At 38.3% G+C, this 13,982-nt stretch overlaps 1 protein-coding gene across 5 annotated transcripts in view; it reads right to left on the minus strand.

Annotated features, from left to right (window-relative positions):
- The window catches only part of LOC142149119 (heterogeneous nuclear ribonucleoprotein M-like), a 113,535-nt gene that overhangs the window by 95,153 nt on the left and 4,400 nt on the right, over positions 1-13,982 (minus strand). For 3 of the 5 annotated variants that reach the window (XR_012690860.1, XM_075204839.1, XM_075204840.1), the window contains exons 1-2: positions 2,431-2,978; positions 2,257-2,350 (exon numbers count right to left, since the gene is read on the minus strand). Coding sequence is in view for 4 of the 5 variants with exons in the window: in XM_075204839.1 (XP_075060940.1) it covers positions 2,257-2,350; positions 2,431-2,468 (132 nt within the window). In the remaining variant the exon portion in view is untranslated. Of the gene's footprint in view, positions 1-2,256; positions 2,351-2,430; positions 2,979-3,045; positions 3,099-11,724; positions 11,892-13,982 lie in introns of those variants that run through there. The other 2 variants (XM_075204841.1, XM_075204838.1) reach the window with 2 other exon arrangements.

A 13,982-nucleotide genomic window follows, 5' to 3' on the forward strand; every position in this document is an offset into this window, starting at 1 on the left:
TAGGTGATTTGACATGGAATGACCCTGGGATCAATTGCTCAGTTTCCCACCAAGCAAATGCCTGCCTAATTGTACTGTGGGGAGTAGGGTACAGGAATCCTGTGTATTGGACTACTGCTTTTTGGATTCAAGGTAAGGAGGGTTTTATTATTGCAATGTGTTTTGTGTGGACATGTAACAATCTCAAACAAACCCCTCTAAAAATTTCACAGTGGGTTTCTGACAGTGGGAATGGACACAAAAAAAAAAAAAAAAAATGCATGAGCCGGTAAATGCAAGAAGTCAAAGAAAACAGTACGGTTGAAACAAGATAAAAAAAAAAAACCATATTAAATCGTATATACACTAAGTTCTACTAAGTTATACAACTAAAGCACCTTGTTGTAATTAAATCACTAATATTATATATATGCAGATAAAAAAAAAGGGGGGACGGGGACGGGACTACACAAAGTTACAAAACTAAAATGACGGAATTTTAAAACCATAATTCATCATTGTAAAGGTTTTAAAAACGGTCAGCAACAGATAAAACAAAGTACTGTGATAAAGTCCTCCTCTTTACTCATAATTAGTTACCCAAAATGTTTGTTTTCAAAATTCGATCACTGACATTCATGGTTTGTATTTCCCCAAAGATGACTTGGCAGAGACTGGAATGGTCTGCATTATTTCTACAATTCTCTTTCCCCCCACTTTAAATCAGTGATGGGCAATCTGAAATTTCAGGGGCTGTACAGATGGCCCTCTAAACTTAAAAAAGGGGCACATTACCATTAATATGCTTGTTATAATTTAAAGACCAATCTATCTGTAATGACAAAATCAGCAGGAATTTTAAACAAGTGTTACAAGCTAGAAAACAAATCTGACAATAAAGCAGAAAAAAGCTGGGGCAATAGATGAAGCACATAACTACTCTAAAGTTTTACATTTTGAGGCAGCTGCATTTTTGGTCAGCACTTAAGATTACCAGATCAAAATCTACATATTGTAATTTTATTTAACACATTATCCCTTGCAGTTGTGTTGCAGTTATGTGCAACAGCAAAGATGTTAGAAGCCAGAAATTGTGCACGCAAAATAATTTTTTTCAGAGATATGTGGCAATGCATTTGCACGAATTGTATTATGAAATGTATCTGCCATGAATTACCAAGCACCCCCATGCATAGTTATAACATGCTGTGACCACTTCAATAGCTTAGACTTTTATAGTTCTGCTCATGGGGGATCTTGCCGTTTGGATAGACGTATAATGGTTTCCGGATGACGCACTATGACGGGACTCCGTTTCTACTAAATGGGGCTGGAGGGGAAAATGGGAGTTTAGTAGCAATGGCAACCAAGATTTGCCCAACCCTGTGGTGATGATAAAAGCATTAATCCTTCAAGGCCAGTCTGCTATAGATGTATAACTGGGACTTAATATTACCATGAGTAAATATATGGTGGTTTCATAGTTAAATATGTCCATGGTGCTTTGCCACACAATTATTGCTACTCAGGAAGACCATATCTAAACAAAAAAAAAAACAAAACTCAGATCTCATTATTTATATATTAATTACATAAAAATAACCAAGGTTAGAATTAAGATTTTTTGTTTTCACTTTTAAATATTTATTTTGACCCATTATCCAAAATACTTACTGTCTTACCATAAAATATAGTAAATGGCATTTAAGCGGCCCTGGTCATTCCTCTTCTCATTATATTGCTTAATGTGACCTTCTACATACACTGTGTGTATGACATTAACCACAACAGTGTCATGTTCAGTTATATACTTGTTCACACATTCTCAATATTGGGGTTTCTGAATAAAAGATCCCACCTTCAACTCTGAGAACATTTTGTATTTAGAATGTTACTAAGGAAATCACTGACGAAAAAAAATCTAAAAATAATATGACATAAAAAAAACAAAAAACCCACAATAGTACTAGCAAGCATATTTCTGAGACATATATACAAATACTTCACATGTAGCCACTTTAAAACATTTGTAAAGACCAGATGATTAAAGCATCTTTATCCTTTTCTGCCATAGAGATGCTCAAACAGCAAGTAGTGAAGGAAAGTTCGATCATTTTCCAAGGTGCTTTCCTCTCACACACCGATATGTCTATATGCAGTTAGCAAAAATTTGACCAGCAAATGCTAAAATTGTTGTTTCAGCACGGTCCATTACTACTCTTGAAATTTGCAGAGAAATTACCTTTAGGAGGGATACAAAATAAACTAACCTCTTACCTCCTTAATTTTTAATGGTCTTCCATTGAGAGCATGCTTGTTGAGAACTTGCACTGCTTTCTTCATACTTTCCTCAAGCTTAAACTCCACAACACTGAATGAGAGCATATAAATTTGTTAGAAGCATGCAAGCCCATTTGACAGTAAGCTGTCAAATACAAGCAGGATACTTACGCACATCCCTTAGCAGGTGGTACACAAAAGGAAGGCATTAGGACAGCCAGCGAAGGTTGTGGTGTGGGAGGAATAATAACACAAAAGAGAAAAAAAAAAGTTAATGCAAAGTAAAATATTTTTTGTACAAACTTGCAAACATATAAACGGTATTATAGCGCAAGGATTGCCTATACAACATTTGGCTTAACAGATCACTACTCCATGCTACGCCAAGCATAGTAACACAAAACATCACTAATGCCAGAGTAAGATATCATTTAAAATATCCCAAAAAATGAACTAGTGGAATGTTAGAAACAAGTCACTTCAATTTAGTTTCCCATTACAGCTTTCATACAGTTAAAGCTTACCAAACTCGCCTTTGACCAGAGAACAAAAACTACCATAGTAATAAGAGAAGGAATAAAATGGACACAAACCTTGACAGTAGTCACTTTCAAAGCCATGTGAGCGCCATCAAAACAAAATTTTCCTAACACCTGCTTTTATTGCTGCTTGGTTGCTGCTTCCACAAGTATCTTAGAAAAAGCTGCATACGCGACGCTCATATAAAAAACAAATTAAGTCCCATATAAATACAAGTAAAAGGTGGGGAATCTCTCAGAGACTTACCCTTGATTTTCCTTCATCGTCCATTAAGAGTTCCACGTATGTTACCTCACCCACTACAAATCAGATTCCAGACGAAACATACACCATAGGAGAAAAGCCAAGAAAACAATGGGGATTTAGAACAAGTCATCAACAACATTGAGCATCAGCCAAGCTCAGTTACTTCACAGGATTTACAAGTATGCAGAGAAAACAAGGTGATGCATTCTTGCTTCACCACCCTTTCAAGCAAGAATGTCACTTCATAGTTTGCAATATAGCCCAACACTATTTTCCACAATTTTTGGATTATACATCACATATTTTCATATTTTTATTAAAAATAAGGAGATATACTGGACTGTGAAAAACCTGCCAGAACAAGGTTGACACAATGGAGCAAAAAATATACTTCCAACACATTCCATAAATCCAGTCAACACAGAGTACACTACAGCTTCAAACAGTCCTCCAGTTAGGATCACTAAAATATAGTAGTTTTTTGTTATATTATTTGTTATACCATGATTAGGTTCTTTCATTTATTTATTTCCCATTAACTAAACATATCAAAAGTTCAAATATTCTATTACTCCTCCAATAATTTCTCTCACACAAATACTCAATTGTAGCAAATTAAAGAACATGAATTAGATCAGGTGCAGCTTTTAATGTGCACACTACATTGGCAGATACTGAACCCTTATGGTAAAGAGTCTGCGCTTACAGCCACTAATGGACTCACAAGATGGTGGTTTCTGTTGCTGCTTAAATCATTATTTCTGGTAGTGGTACCAGAAGACGGCCACCACCTGACCTCTTGAGAACGTAACCTCTTACAGGAGATTTCCACTACCAGTGGAGAATCCCCCATTAATACATTTTAGTAGAGATTTCCCCCATACACTTGATTTAAAGAGGTAGGATTTCCCAGCTATATCAGAGTATTTATTGAGATGTGGATGGGGTCTCCACAGTATTCTTGTGTATCTAGCCAATGATCAAATAGCGTTCACACCCTGTTGCCATGACCTGCTGCTAAAAAGTCCTAGCATTTATTGACGATTACTGAAGAATTTCCTTTTAGAGTTCTAGGACTAAAAGAAGTATCAGCACTTTCGATACTATAATAAAATATGCAGACCCATTGTATTGTTGGGGAAGACCCTACCTGCCTAACCACCCAACACAAAAGAAAAAGAAAAACAATTAGGACAGACAACCTATTTAGACCTCTAATTACTTACTATTCATTGTTCTATTCATAGTCAAAGACCTCAATCTTCATCAGATGATATCCACAGTGTATCTTGATTGAAACCCCTGATCTGAAGTAGTCCAATTGGGGATAGGGGAGGGTGGAAAATCTTCAGATTAACTTTTATCATTCAGCATAGTCCAAGCATACAATGACCCTATCCTTTGTGCAGAGTGGTGTGGACTTGTGACGGCTATATACAAGACTTTCCACGAGCTGAATTAAACCTTTAACCCGAGGGTGGAGTTGAAGCTATTTTTTACCACTACAACTTCCGCATCTCAGAGCAGATAATATATAAGAGACAGAGACAATCTCCTTAAGAAAGTCTAGGGTAATGTTGGGCTTGTCATCCACTTAAAGTAGCCAGTCACACACAGACTAGCCTTGGGTTTGGCTGCTATAATTAAGGGAAGATTAATGTGTCAAGCAGCACACAATGGGGCTTCTATAAAATATAGCTGAAGCCCTAGTTTTCCTCCGAAGAGAAATGGGCAAAAAAAAAAAAAAAAGTTTCCACCCCATGCAGTCTACTCAAAGAATCTTTAATCATAGTAACCAAATCCAAGATATTTTTTAAGGTAATACCCTGTGACAAGTCTCCAGGAAATTATGCTATCCACACACCAAACTGGCTATTATTTATTTTTATTTATTTTTTTAAAATAAGAATGAGGCAGGTGGAAAACTGCTCATTTTGCATGTGGTACACTTTAACCTTTACACGTGGGTGTGGCATCCAGATCTTTACTCAAGATTATTTGGGGCATATTAAATTAGGTGCCGGGATTGTGGTTACGAAGGTAATCTGCAGCACCACAATAAGGCCGATTTTCGCTCGCACCGAAAAATCTGCGTTTTTTGCAGTACCGTATTACCTTTGGTAATGCGCACTCCATGCGTTACTGCAATCCAGCACCTAATTGAATATGAATTGAATATGCCCCTCTGTGCCAGTACCCAGCAGGGTATTTACAGGCACAGGAACTATGATATAAAATTGTCACCTCTAGTGGGAGGGGATGGGTTTGAATGAAGCTTGAAAGAACCTCTGATGTGAGCTATCCTATCACTGAAGAGACTTGACACCTAACAAGATATCAGGGCTTCAGGTCAGAGGGAGGCCTGGCATCCATACACAAAGAGGACATGTGGTCTGAGAACACATGGAAGTTTCCTACAAACTCCCATAGGAAACATCTAATTCCTCCTAAATTTACCTCCTATAATTCATATGAGCAGTGATCAAACACATAATGAAAATTGGGGCTGTATAACAATCACCCAAAAAACAATCTGCTACTTATAAACACTGGGAATTAAAAATAGAGTTGTAAAGGGGAGGATGTAAAATGCATCAGTCATCAGTCTAGCTGCCCAATCCCAGACCTCAACACCAGCAGGGGGGAGGACAGTGAGAAGCAGTCTCTAGAAGGCCACGTCACCTGATAACTATTGTCAGGAACCAGATACATAACTTGCATGCAAGTTTATTTTCTGACTTTTACTCTTATTTTAGAAATTTTTTTGCTTTATGCCATGTGCATCTTTATTAATGGTTTATAAATATTGTCAGCAAGGCACTCTTTTTTTCATATATTACATTTCAATTAAAAAAAAAAAATCAACTTTTAAGTGGCTCCTTTCCAACCATATACTCATTCACAGAAAACAAAAATGGACATTCTGAGCTTAACAAAAGAATGAAAGCTATTGCCTTTCACCTCTAAAGTATTTATATTTTTGGAGAAATATTCCACTTTAAAGTGTGAAATAGTTTCAAGGCACAAAACATACACCATTGTAATTTATTCCTCTGCTGTGTTTGCAAATGCAGATAGCCAAGCTCCTATACTGTATTTACAAGTTTAAACAAAATTATTCAAAACAGTTCTGGAACATTTTAAAACTAAAACCAATTATAGGTCCGGATAGTGCTAAACACTCTAAGCCCCATGATATAGTGGACGTTTTTGTTTTCTATACTTAGATGTACAACCTTGGAAAAAACAAAAAAAAAAAACACGACACCTCTACCCACCAGCCGAGTGCAACAGATGTTTTGGATTTTCTTGAAGGTTTCCCTCTACCCTCTATTGATTTGGCTGTAAGAGGGGGAAAAATGCCCCTTGGTCTCAAGAGAAGATCTAGTGGGTTATTAGTCATCTCCCTAAAGATAGAGCACCTGGCCCTCACGAATGCGGTGGCCATCTTGAAATGGACCCCGACTTGCAATGGCTGAGCAGCACCCAGTGCTGCAGCAAGATAAAGGTTAACCCCCGGCACCTAGTGCCGGGAAGTTGAGCCCTGGTTTTCAAATGTATTTAATTAAATGTGTATGTAAATAAATGTTTGTGTGCTGCAGTGTCAATAGTTAGCCGGTGTGCACCAAGGGTTAAACCTGTGTAGGACAGTGTAAATGTGTATAATGTAGATGTATGTGCAATGTATATGTTTAAAAAAATAAGAAACTACTTACCCTGTCCCTGGTGGTCCAGAAGGGGCTGCAGGAGCAGCCCTGGATCCTTCACCATCCGGCAGCCAGCTTCAGTGGCTGCCGGAGGGAGTTAACCAGCCTCTTGGAATCAAATAGGTCCGGGAGGTGCAGCGCCTCCTGGGGGTCCCAGGAAGCCAAGTTCTTAGTTGGAGCTCAAAAAGCAGGGACTGCTGCTCCGGGATCTGGCTGCTCTCCCCGATACTATTTTTGGCCAGGGAGCAGAGCCAGACCCCAATGCCCAGTCCCTGGAAGTCAGTTTGGGCGGGAGATTTAAAAGATAAATCTCCCACCCCAGACAGAGAGGCACCAGGGGAGAAGAGGGGGCTGAGCCCCCCTCTCCCTAGCAGCTCATGGACGGGAGGGAAGTATACTCCCCTCTGCCACTAACAGAAATGTTAAAGGTGTTAAAACTCTCTGGGTTGATTCACGTGCAGGCTGCATGAATCAACCCAGATTGGTTAAAGGGACAGGAGGAAGGATTACCTCCTGCTAAGACTAGTCTCCAAATGTGCATAAAAAAGGCTCTGTTTTGTACTAAAAGTTGTTCTTCTGATTCCATCTGGCCTGCAAATAAACATCACTTGCTTCAAAGACCTGCTTGAGAACATCTTCCATGCTGAAAATCCTGTGACCTACAGATTAGACCCAAAATCCAATCAGTTCCCGGCTGTTTCTGAAGTCTGGACCCAGCATCACCGCTCTGCACGTTACCCAGCAGCTCTGGCCACTGAGATAAGCCAGGGGGGATCCATCCACAGCACCCTGATCCATAGCAAGGGGTCAGGAGTACCAGCCCAGGTACACCAGTAACAGGGTACACTGGCATCGTCAGTTACCCAGAAGAAACCAGGTACTGGATGCCGGTAAGGAGCCCAGTTGTGGCAGCACGTGTAAGCCCCTCCTACTGCAGCAAGAGGGCGCATTTGGGACAATGAAAGGGAATGGTGGCAAAGTAAGCCCAGCCGGTTGCCAGCAACAGCAGACAGGATGGCATAGGGGGACCATCCTGACACGCACGTTGAGTATTCTACGCTAATTCACATTGCCCCATTTTCTTCCTCTTCCAATAACAAGAATGGGCGCTGACAAATTCTTTTAGCAAAACACCACTTTTAACCCACCTAAAGATGGCCGATTTCTATTTTCCTTCACATCCCTTTACCAAGATGGCCGCCATCTCATAAACACCCTTCATAATGATGGCTGACTCCAAATAACCTATTCCTATACTGTGAAAGGAGCTCTAGGGTCCTCAGCGATAATGGTAATGATATATGAAGGAGTTAAAAATGTTGGTATTTGCCTTAAAAATACATTCAGCGTAATCACCAGCTCCAGCCTTGAACTATCTCAAAGACCCCGGATGGAGGCCTAGGACATGGGATAATGAATGCTGGCATTGGGAGTACTGGCGCCAGCAAAGCTGATAAGAAGAACCCATAAAAGTGACATGAAGAGAACTAACTAGCTTTGTCAGAAGATTTATATTTACTCAGGAAAATATCAATCATGTGTTTCTATCCTATAACCAGATCAAACGCTTTTTCATGTATAAATGTAGCCCACTAATAAATGAGCACAGCTCAGTTCTATCTTGACATTAGCATGTCTGTGTCTTGATTACTGATCTCCTGGTTAACCAGCATCTTATCTCACTGATCTCTGAAGGAACTTGATAAAGGAGAGGTAAAATTACCCTTACATATACAAAGATGCCCTTCTATTAACTTCTTGACCTATATTTATCACTATTCTATCCAGTTCCTCTACCATACTTCAGCAATATCCACATACAGCTGCTGTATCTTAGATCGCAGCAATACCCATGCCGCGCATGCGCAGTACGCACGTAGCAACGCGCACACGCAAAATGACGGTGCGCATTACTATAAATAAAACCACCGGCTAGATAGGCTCCAATAACTCCTGAGGAAGTCCTTTTAAGGATGAAACGCGTTGAGACTATTTGATACACCTATCATACACATTACATTGTAAGGTATTTTCTGCTTCTCTGGCTGCTGAGTGGAATCCCAGTGGGAACTTTTGTGCGGAGACCACTGGAAGCTACTATATGGATTATCTAGAGACTGAACATTTCTTGATATATATCTAATATGTATGGATTCATGATGAGCTTGTAATATTTCACACATTGTGAGTGTGCATTTTTTATGATGTATTTTAAATAAATCATCTGTTCAAAAATACTACACTATATGGGTTTTTTTTGTTGTTTTTTTTATCTCTAATATATACCTGCTGAGTGGAGTTTGTAAGCTGTCACCCTACTGGGATTGCTGTACATGACCTAGAAGTATACGCAGACAAGCTGGTGCCACATCTACTATCGATATACCAGGATGAGCTGAGGCGGTTTTCATGCTACAGAGACACAGATAAGCTGTTTATCTTACTTTTTCTAATGCTGTATGATATTCATTTACCCAGCTGATGAGCCTTTGTATACAAGGAAGAGTTCCAGTTGTTGAAAGGATACCTTACAGATAAGCACTATAATTCTATTTTCTGGTACGCCTAATCTTGGGTGGCTGGGCTATAATGAATATACCTATGTAATGGTATCACATTGTGGGTTTTTCTCGCTCTTTATATGAGCTTACAAGACTACAGTGGACCCATATGACTACGGTGAAACACCACACTTTCCATTGATGAGCTTGTTTCAAGTACAGATCTGGTACGCATATGCACATACCTTGGCTTTTGGGTTTATACTACCCTTAATATTTTACCATAGGCACATCCCCTCTTTACTGTATATATAACACACATATATGAAAAACTACATTAGCTAAGAGAAATGTCTCATTAAATATAAATTAAAATTTGGAAACCTAAGGTAAGAAAGTATTGGATCAGCTGATGTGGAATGATATAATATTCACAAATATTACAGTTTCCAACTTAGATGGTCAAAAAGTATTTACATTTACTGTACAGCGGAAAGAAAGCCCATATCACACTGTCCATAAGATAATTTAGAATTACATTTGGCACAAGTAGAGTTTTGCCCAGATTTCCAAGTCCCGGTCTCAGACCTGGTGGAGAAGTTGTAAATGTACATACACCAGAGAAATATTGCTATTAAACGCCTCTGCCATTATAATATTACACCAAGATAACCAGAGGGGACATTAAAAAAAATATATATATAATACATAGTTCTACAAACAGTCAAAGAATCCTAGGGACCATGAAACTGTATAGCAGTTAACTGGTCACTTTAACTCAAACTGACATACTCAGTGTACAAGTTAAACGAGGTAAGAATGTAATACAGCAGGCAATTAAAGCTACTGTAGCCTGGTCTATGAGCCAATCGTACTGAATGAGGGGACAGAGCAGGAAAATGGCGGTCACTGCTGAGGAAGCCCACCAAACAAGGGAGGAGTACCCTGACCCAGCAAGCAAGGCGTGCATACTGTAATCACCGCCGTTCCTGTTGCTGCATAAGTCCCCCACCGCATACCAAGCCGGGTACTCGCTGAGCTGTTCTCCTCCTTGCCACTAGCTATAATGTTATAGGCCTGAAATCCATCCAGGTATATTAACATAATCGCTGCTTGAATTAGCTGGATTAGTAAAAGGAGCTAAGATGGATTACCTCATGCCAGGTCATGTGACAATAACTGTATAAAAAGAGCTATGCTGTCCATGTTAAAATATATTCCAACTTGTATTCCATCTGTAACTTCTGGATCTAACATCTAACAAGTGTGTAACATTCCTTATAAGAACCCCTTCAAGAGCAATAGCACTACTTTCAAGATTCTGCCTGACTGATATTGCCTGCTGTAACCGACAGATAAGAGCTTACACTCGAATCCATTCCAGGCTGGCCCGTGTCAAACCAAGTGTTTCGGTGTCAATGCTCTGTTTGCTACCCAGCAGTACTGAATCATAATAAGTGGTGGTGGCAGCACTAGTCTCCTACAAATAGTGCACAGTTAGCATTCAGCGAGTGTCTGGTGGCAGATGACACCAGGAGGACTGGTCAGTAGCAGCCAGTTACTGTTGAAAAAAGGAGATCCAGATAAAGTGTGTAAGACCTCCTCTCCAAAAGAAAGCACATCCAAAAACTTATCTACAAGTTAATTTAAGGAAAAGATAGTCTTTACTGTACAAAAGCAGCTAAATACAATTTTCATGTGAATGATTACATTGAGACAATAATATGACTAATTAAATCTTAGACATATAAAAATACACTGGTTGAAGAAAAAAAATGCATTCTACAGCACACAGATAAGCATCATACCAATAATAAAAATATTTAGTGCAAATGAATTTTGAAATGTACCATTGCATGATAATCATATGGGAATAAAAAAAAAAAGTAAAATCATCTCCATTGTATACCCTACAAGTGCAGGAAAGAAACTGTATAGCTACACAGACCACACAAAACTATCACAGACCTGGAGCATTCAGCAAACATGCTAACATTTGAGATGTATAGCTTCAACATAACTTGCTATGGCACCTTTAATGTGAAAAAACAAATTGACAAGTAGTCTTATCAGCAGACTAAATTACAACAAGAAAATAGTAAACAAACGGGAAAAAAAAACAAAAAAAAAACACACAAGTTCAGCTTTTGAAAACTAAAAGTAATTTGGCAAATTTTTTGTAGCAAAAATACTTCGCGAAAAAGCAATAGCTGAGAAAAAAAACAAAAACAAAAAACAAACAAACAAACATACTACCAAAACTGAGCCAACACGAAGAAAGATAAAAAAAAAAAATGAACACACAAAACAACACCGTGAAAAAGGTATTTTAAAACACCAAAACAAACTATGTAAATTTTGTTTGCCAAAGAAGTAAATCCTATCCCTTGCAAAAGAAAGAACAGAAAAAGAAAAGAGGTGTGTGTGTCTGCCTAAAATAAGTACATAGAATACTGCTTCATTCAAATTACCTCTCTCTTTAATTAAGTCTTTAAGAGCCTGCCATTTCACATCGAAAGAAATGTTAGAGATGAAAGCTCGGAAGCGTCTTTGAGGGTGATAGGGCTCAAACCTGTTTACAGCTTTCTTCATTCCTTTTTCCTTTCGCTTGTCATTTTGATTGGGTTGTTCTGGCTCCCTGCAAAATAAGCAAAAAAATCAATGTTATTTAAATCTACAAGTTTATATACAGAATAATGAAGCCCCTACTCTGAATTGTTAGGATATTCTAAGTCACAAAGAGTACCACGGCCATATAAATGCTTTTGTAGACGTCACGGATCCCCAAAATGACTTGTACATTATTCTTTAAAATTTTCATAAGGAACACTAAAGTGAAGAAAATTTAATATTTATACATCTATAATTTAAAAGGCATTTACACATGATTTTCATCCTTTGTGTAGGACAAGATTTGAACCTTAAAGACACAGTTCTCCTTTTTACATTTAAAAAAAAGAAAATAAAAAAAACATTTATTGAGTGTTGAAACTCATGTACAGCAAGGCACTGTATAACTAGTACAAGGCAATAGTGCCTTAATTTTGCACGTTGCCTACATATCCTGTTCTTAGATAGCCTTGTTACATAATCACACACTTATACACTTATCCTCCTAATACACACCTAACTCCAGCCCTTTATACTATATTAACAAAATATTTACATACTGTAACATTATAATAGCAACATGCGGGAGATAACCAGCTGGAAGGAAAACTTTATTTGTACTGAAACCCCATCACATTTCAATACCAAAGTATCTTTGTCAAGTGCCAATGTATCTAAAACTGTCTGTCTGTTTTGTAGTACACACACTACAGAAATTTCAACCAACTTTTTATGCCAAGCGATTTTACATGCGATCGATGGTCCGATCGCTTGGCCCATGGACTGCATACACACTAGCCTTGTTTAGGACGATAAAGGGAAGAGCGGACGTCCCTTTAGCGACTTTTTACAGCCATGTTGTCCTGAGCAATGCAATTTCGTACTCACTGTTGTGGATCGGTCGGAAGTTTATACACACTACACAACGGAAACGAGATTGGAACGAAAATATTAAACGGTACGACCAACCAAATGAGGCGACAATCGTTCATTTGGGAAGACTTTCGACCACTGCACACACTGACCCGACTTTTGAACGAGCGGTTGTATGTCGGCTGATTTAGCCGATTATTGGATGAAAACTGTGTAGTGTCTACCCAGCTTTAGTCACCTTTGTCAAGGTGACAGATACTTCCGTACTGAAACGCATATATGGTTTTAGTACTATTACATCTTTCCTCCCAGCTGGATATCTCACAGCATGCTGCCATGATAAAATTCCTGATTATCCCAACACCAAACGACAGGATGTGGAGAGAGATACATGCTGTTTTTACAACTGAAATCTGTTAGGAACGCACCTAGACTATAAGAAAGCAGTTTTATGTTTATATTTATAACCAATATAATGTGCTCAATTGCCACACCAATTATGTAAGTGATTGCTGTAATTTTAAATTAGAAATATTACATAGCATGAATAGTGCAAACAATGTAGTAAAAACAGTTAATTTAATTGACCAAAGATCAAACAATAAAATTTAAATTTAAAATTAGACAATTGGTACAACAACCAACAATGATAGGATAGTTGAAATTCTGATAAAAGCAATGCCCAGAGGATGGTAAATATACAACAATGGAGGCTTAGCAGACAACCATTAACTAGTTAATTGTGTGGGTGTGTGTGTATTAGGGAATTTAGACTGTAAGCTCCAGTGGGGCAGGGACTGATGTGAATGAGTTCTCTGTACAGCGCTGCAGAATCAGTGGCACTATATAAATAAATGGTGATGATGATGATGATGATGATGATGGTGATTGTCTGCTAAGCGTCCATTGTTGTTTAAAATTACAGCAATCACTTACATAATTGGTGTGTCCTAGGCAATTGAGCGCATTATATTGGTTATACAGGAAGGGATTCCTGATTTTTTGCTGCTCTTGCCGTTTTGGAGTTGAGCGCAGTTCCTTTCTTTTTCTTATGTTTAAATTTGCAAAATTGTATGCTGTTACATTGGTAAGTGAAATATATAAAGTGATTTAATTCTTTTTGAATGTATTACACTAGAGGAATTTATTTGTTCTTTCTCCCTATGTATATTATCAGAGAATATTCCAAACATAAGATTACTATATTCACCATGTGTTTGGAGAAAGAGTAATCTAAATATTTAGT

The sequence above is a fragment of the Mixophyes fleayi genome, chromosome 1 (assembly GCF_038048845.1).
Source record: "Mixophyes fleayi isolate aMixFle1 chromosome 1, aMixFle1.hap1, whole genome shotgun sequence".
Classification (NCBI taxonomy): Eukaryota; Metazoa; Chordata; class Amphibia; order Anura; family Limnodynastidae; genus Mixophyes; species Mixophyes fleayi.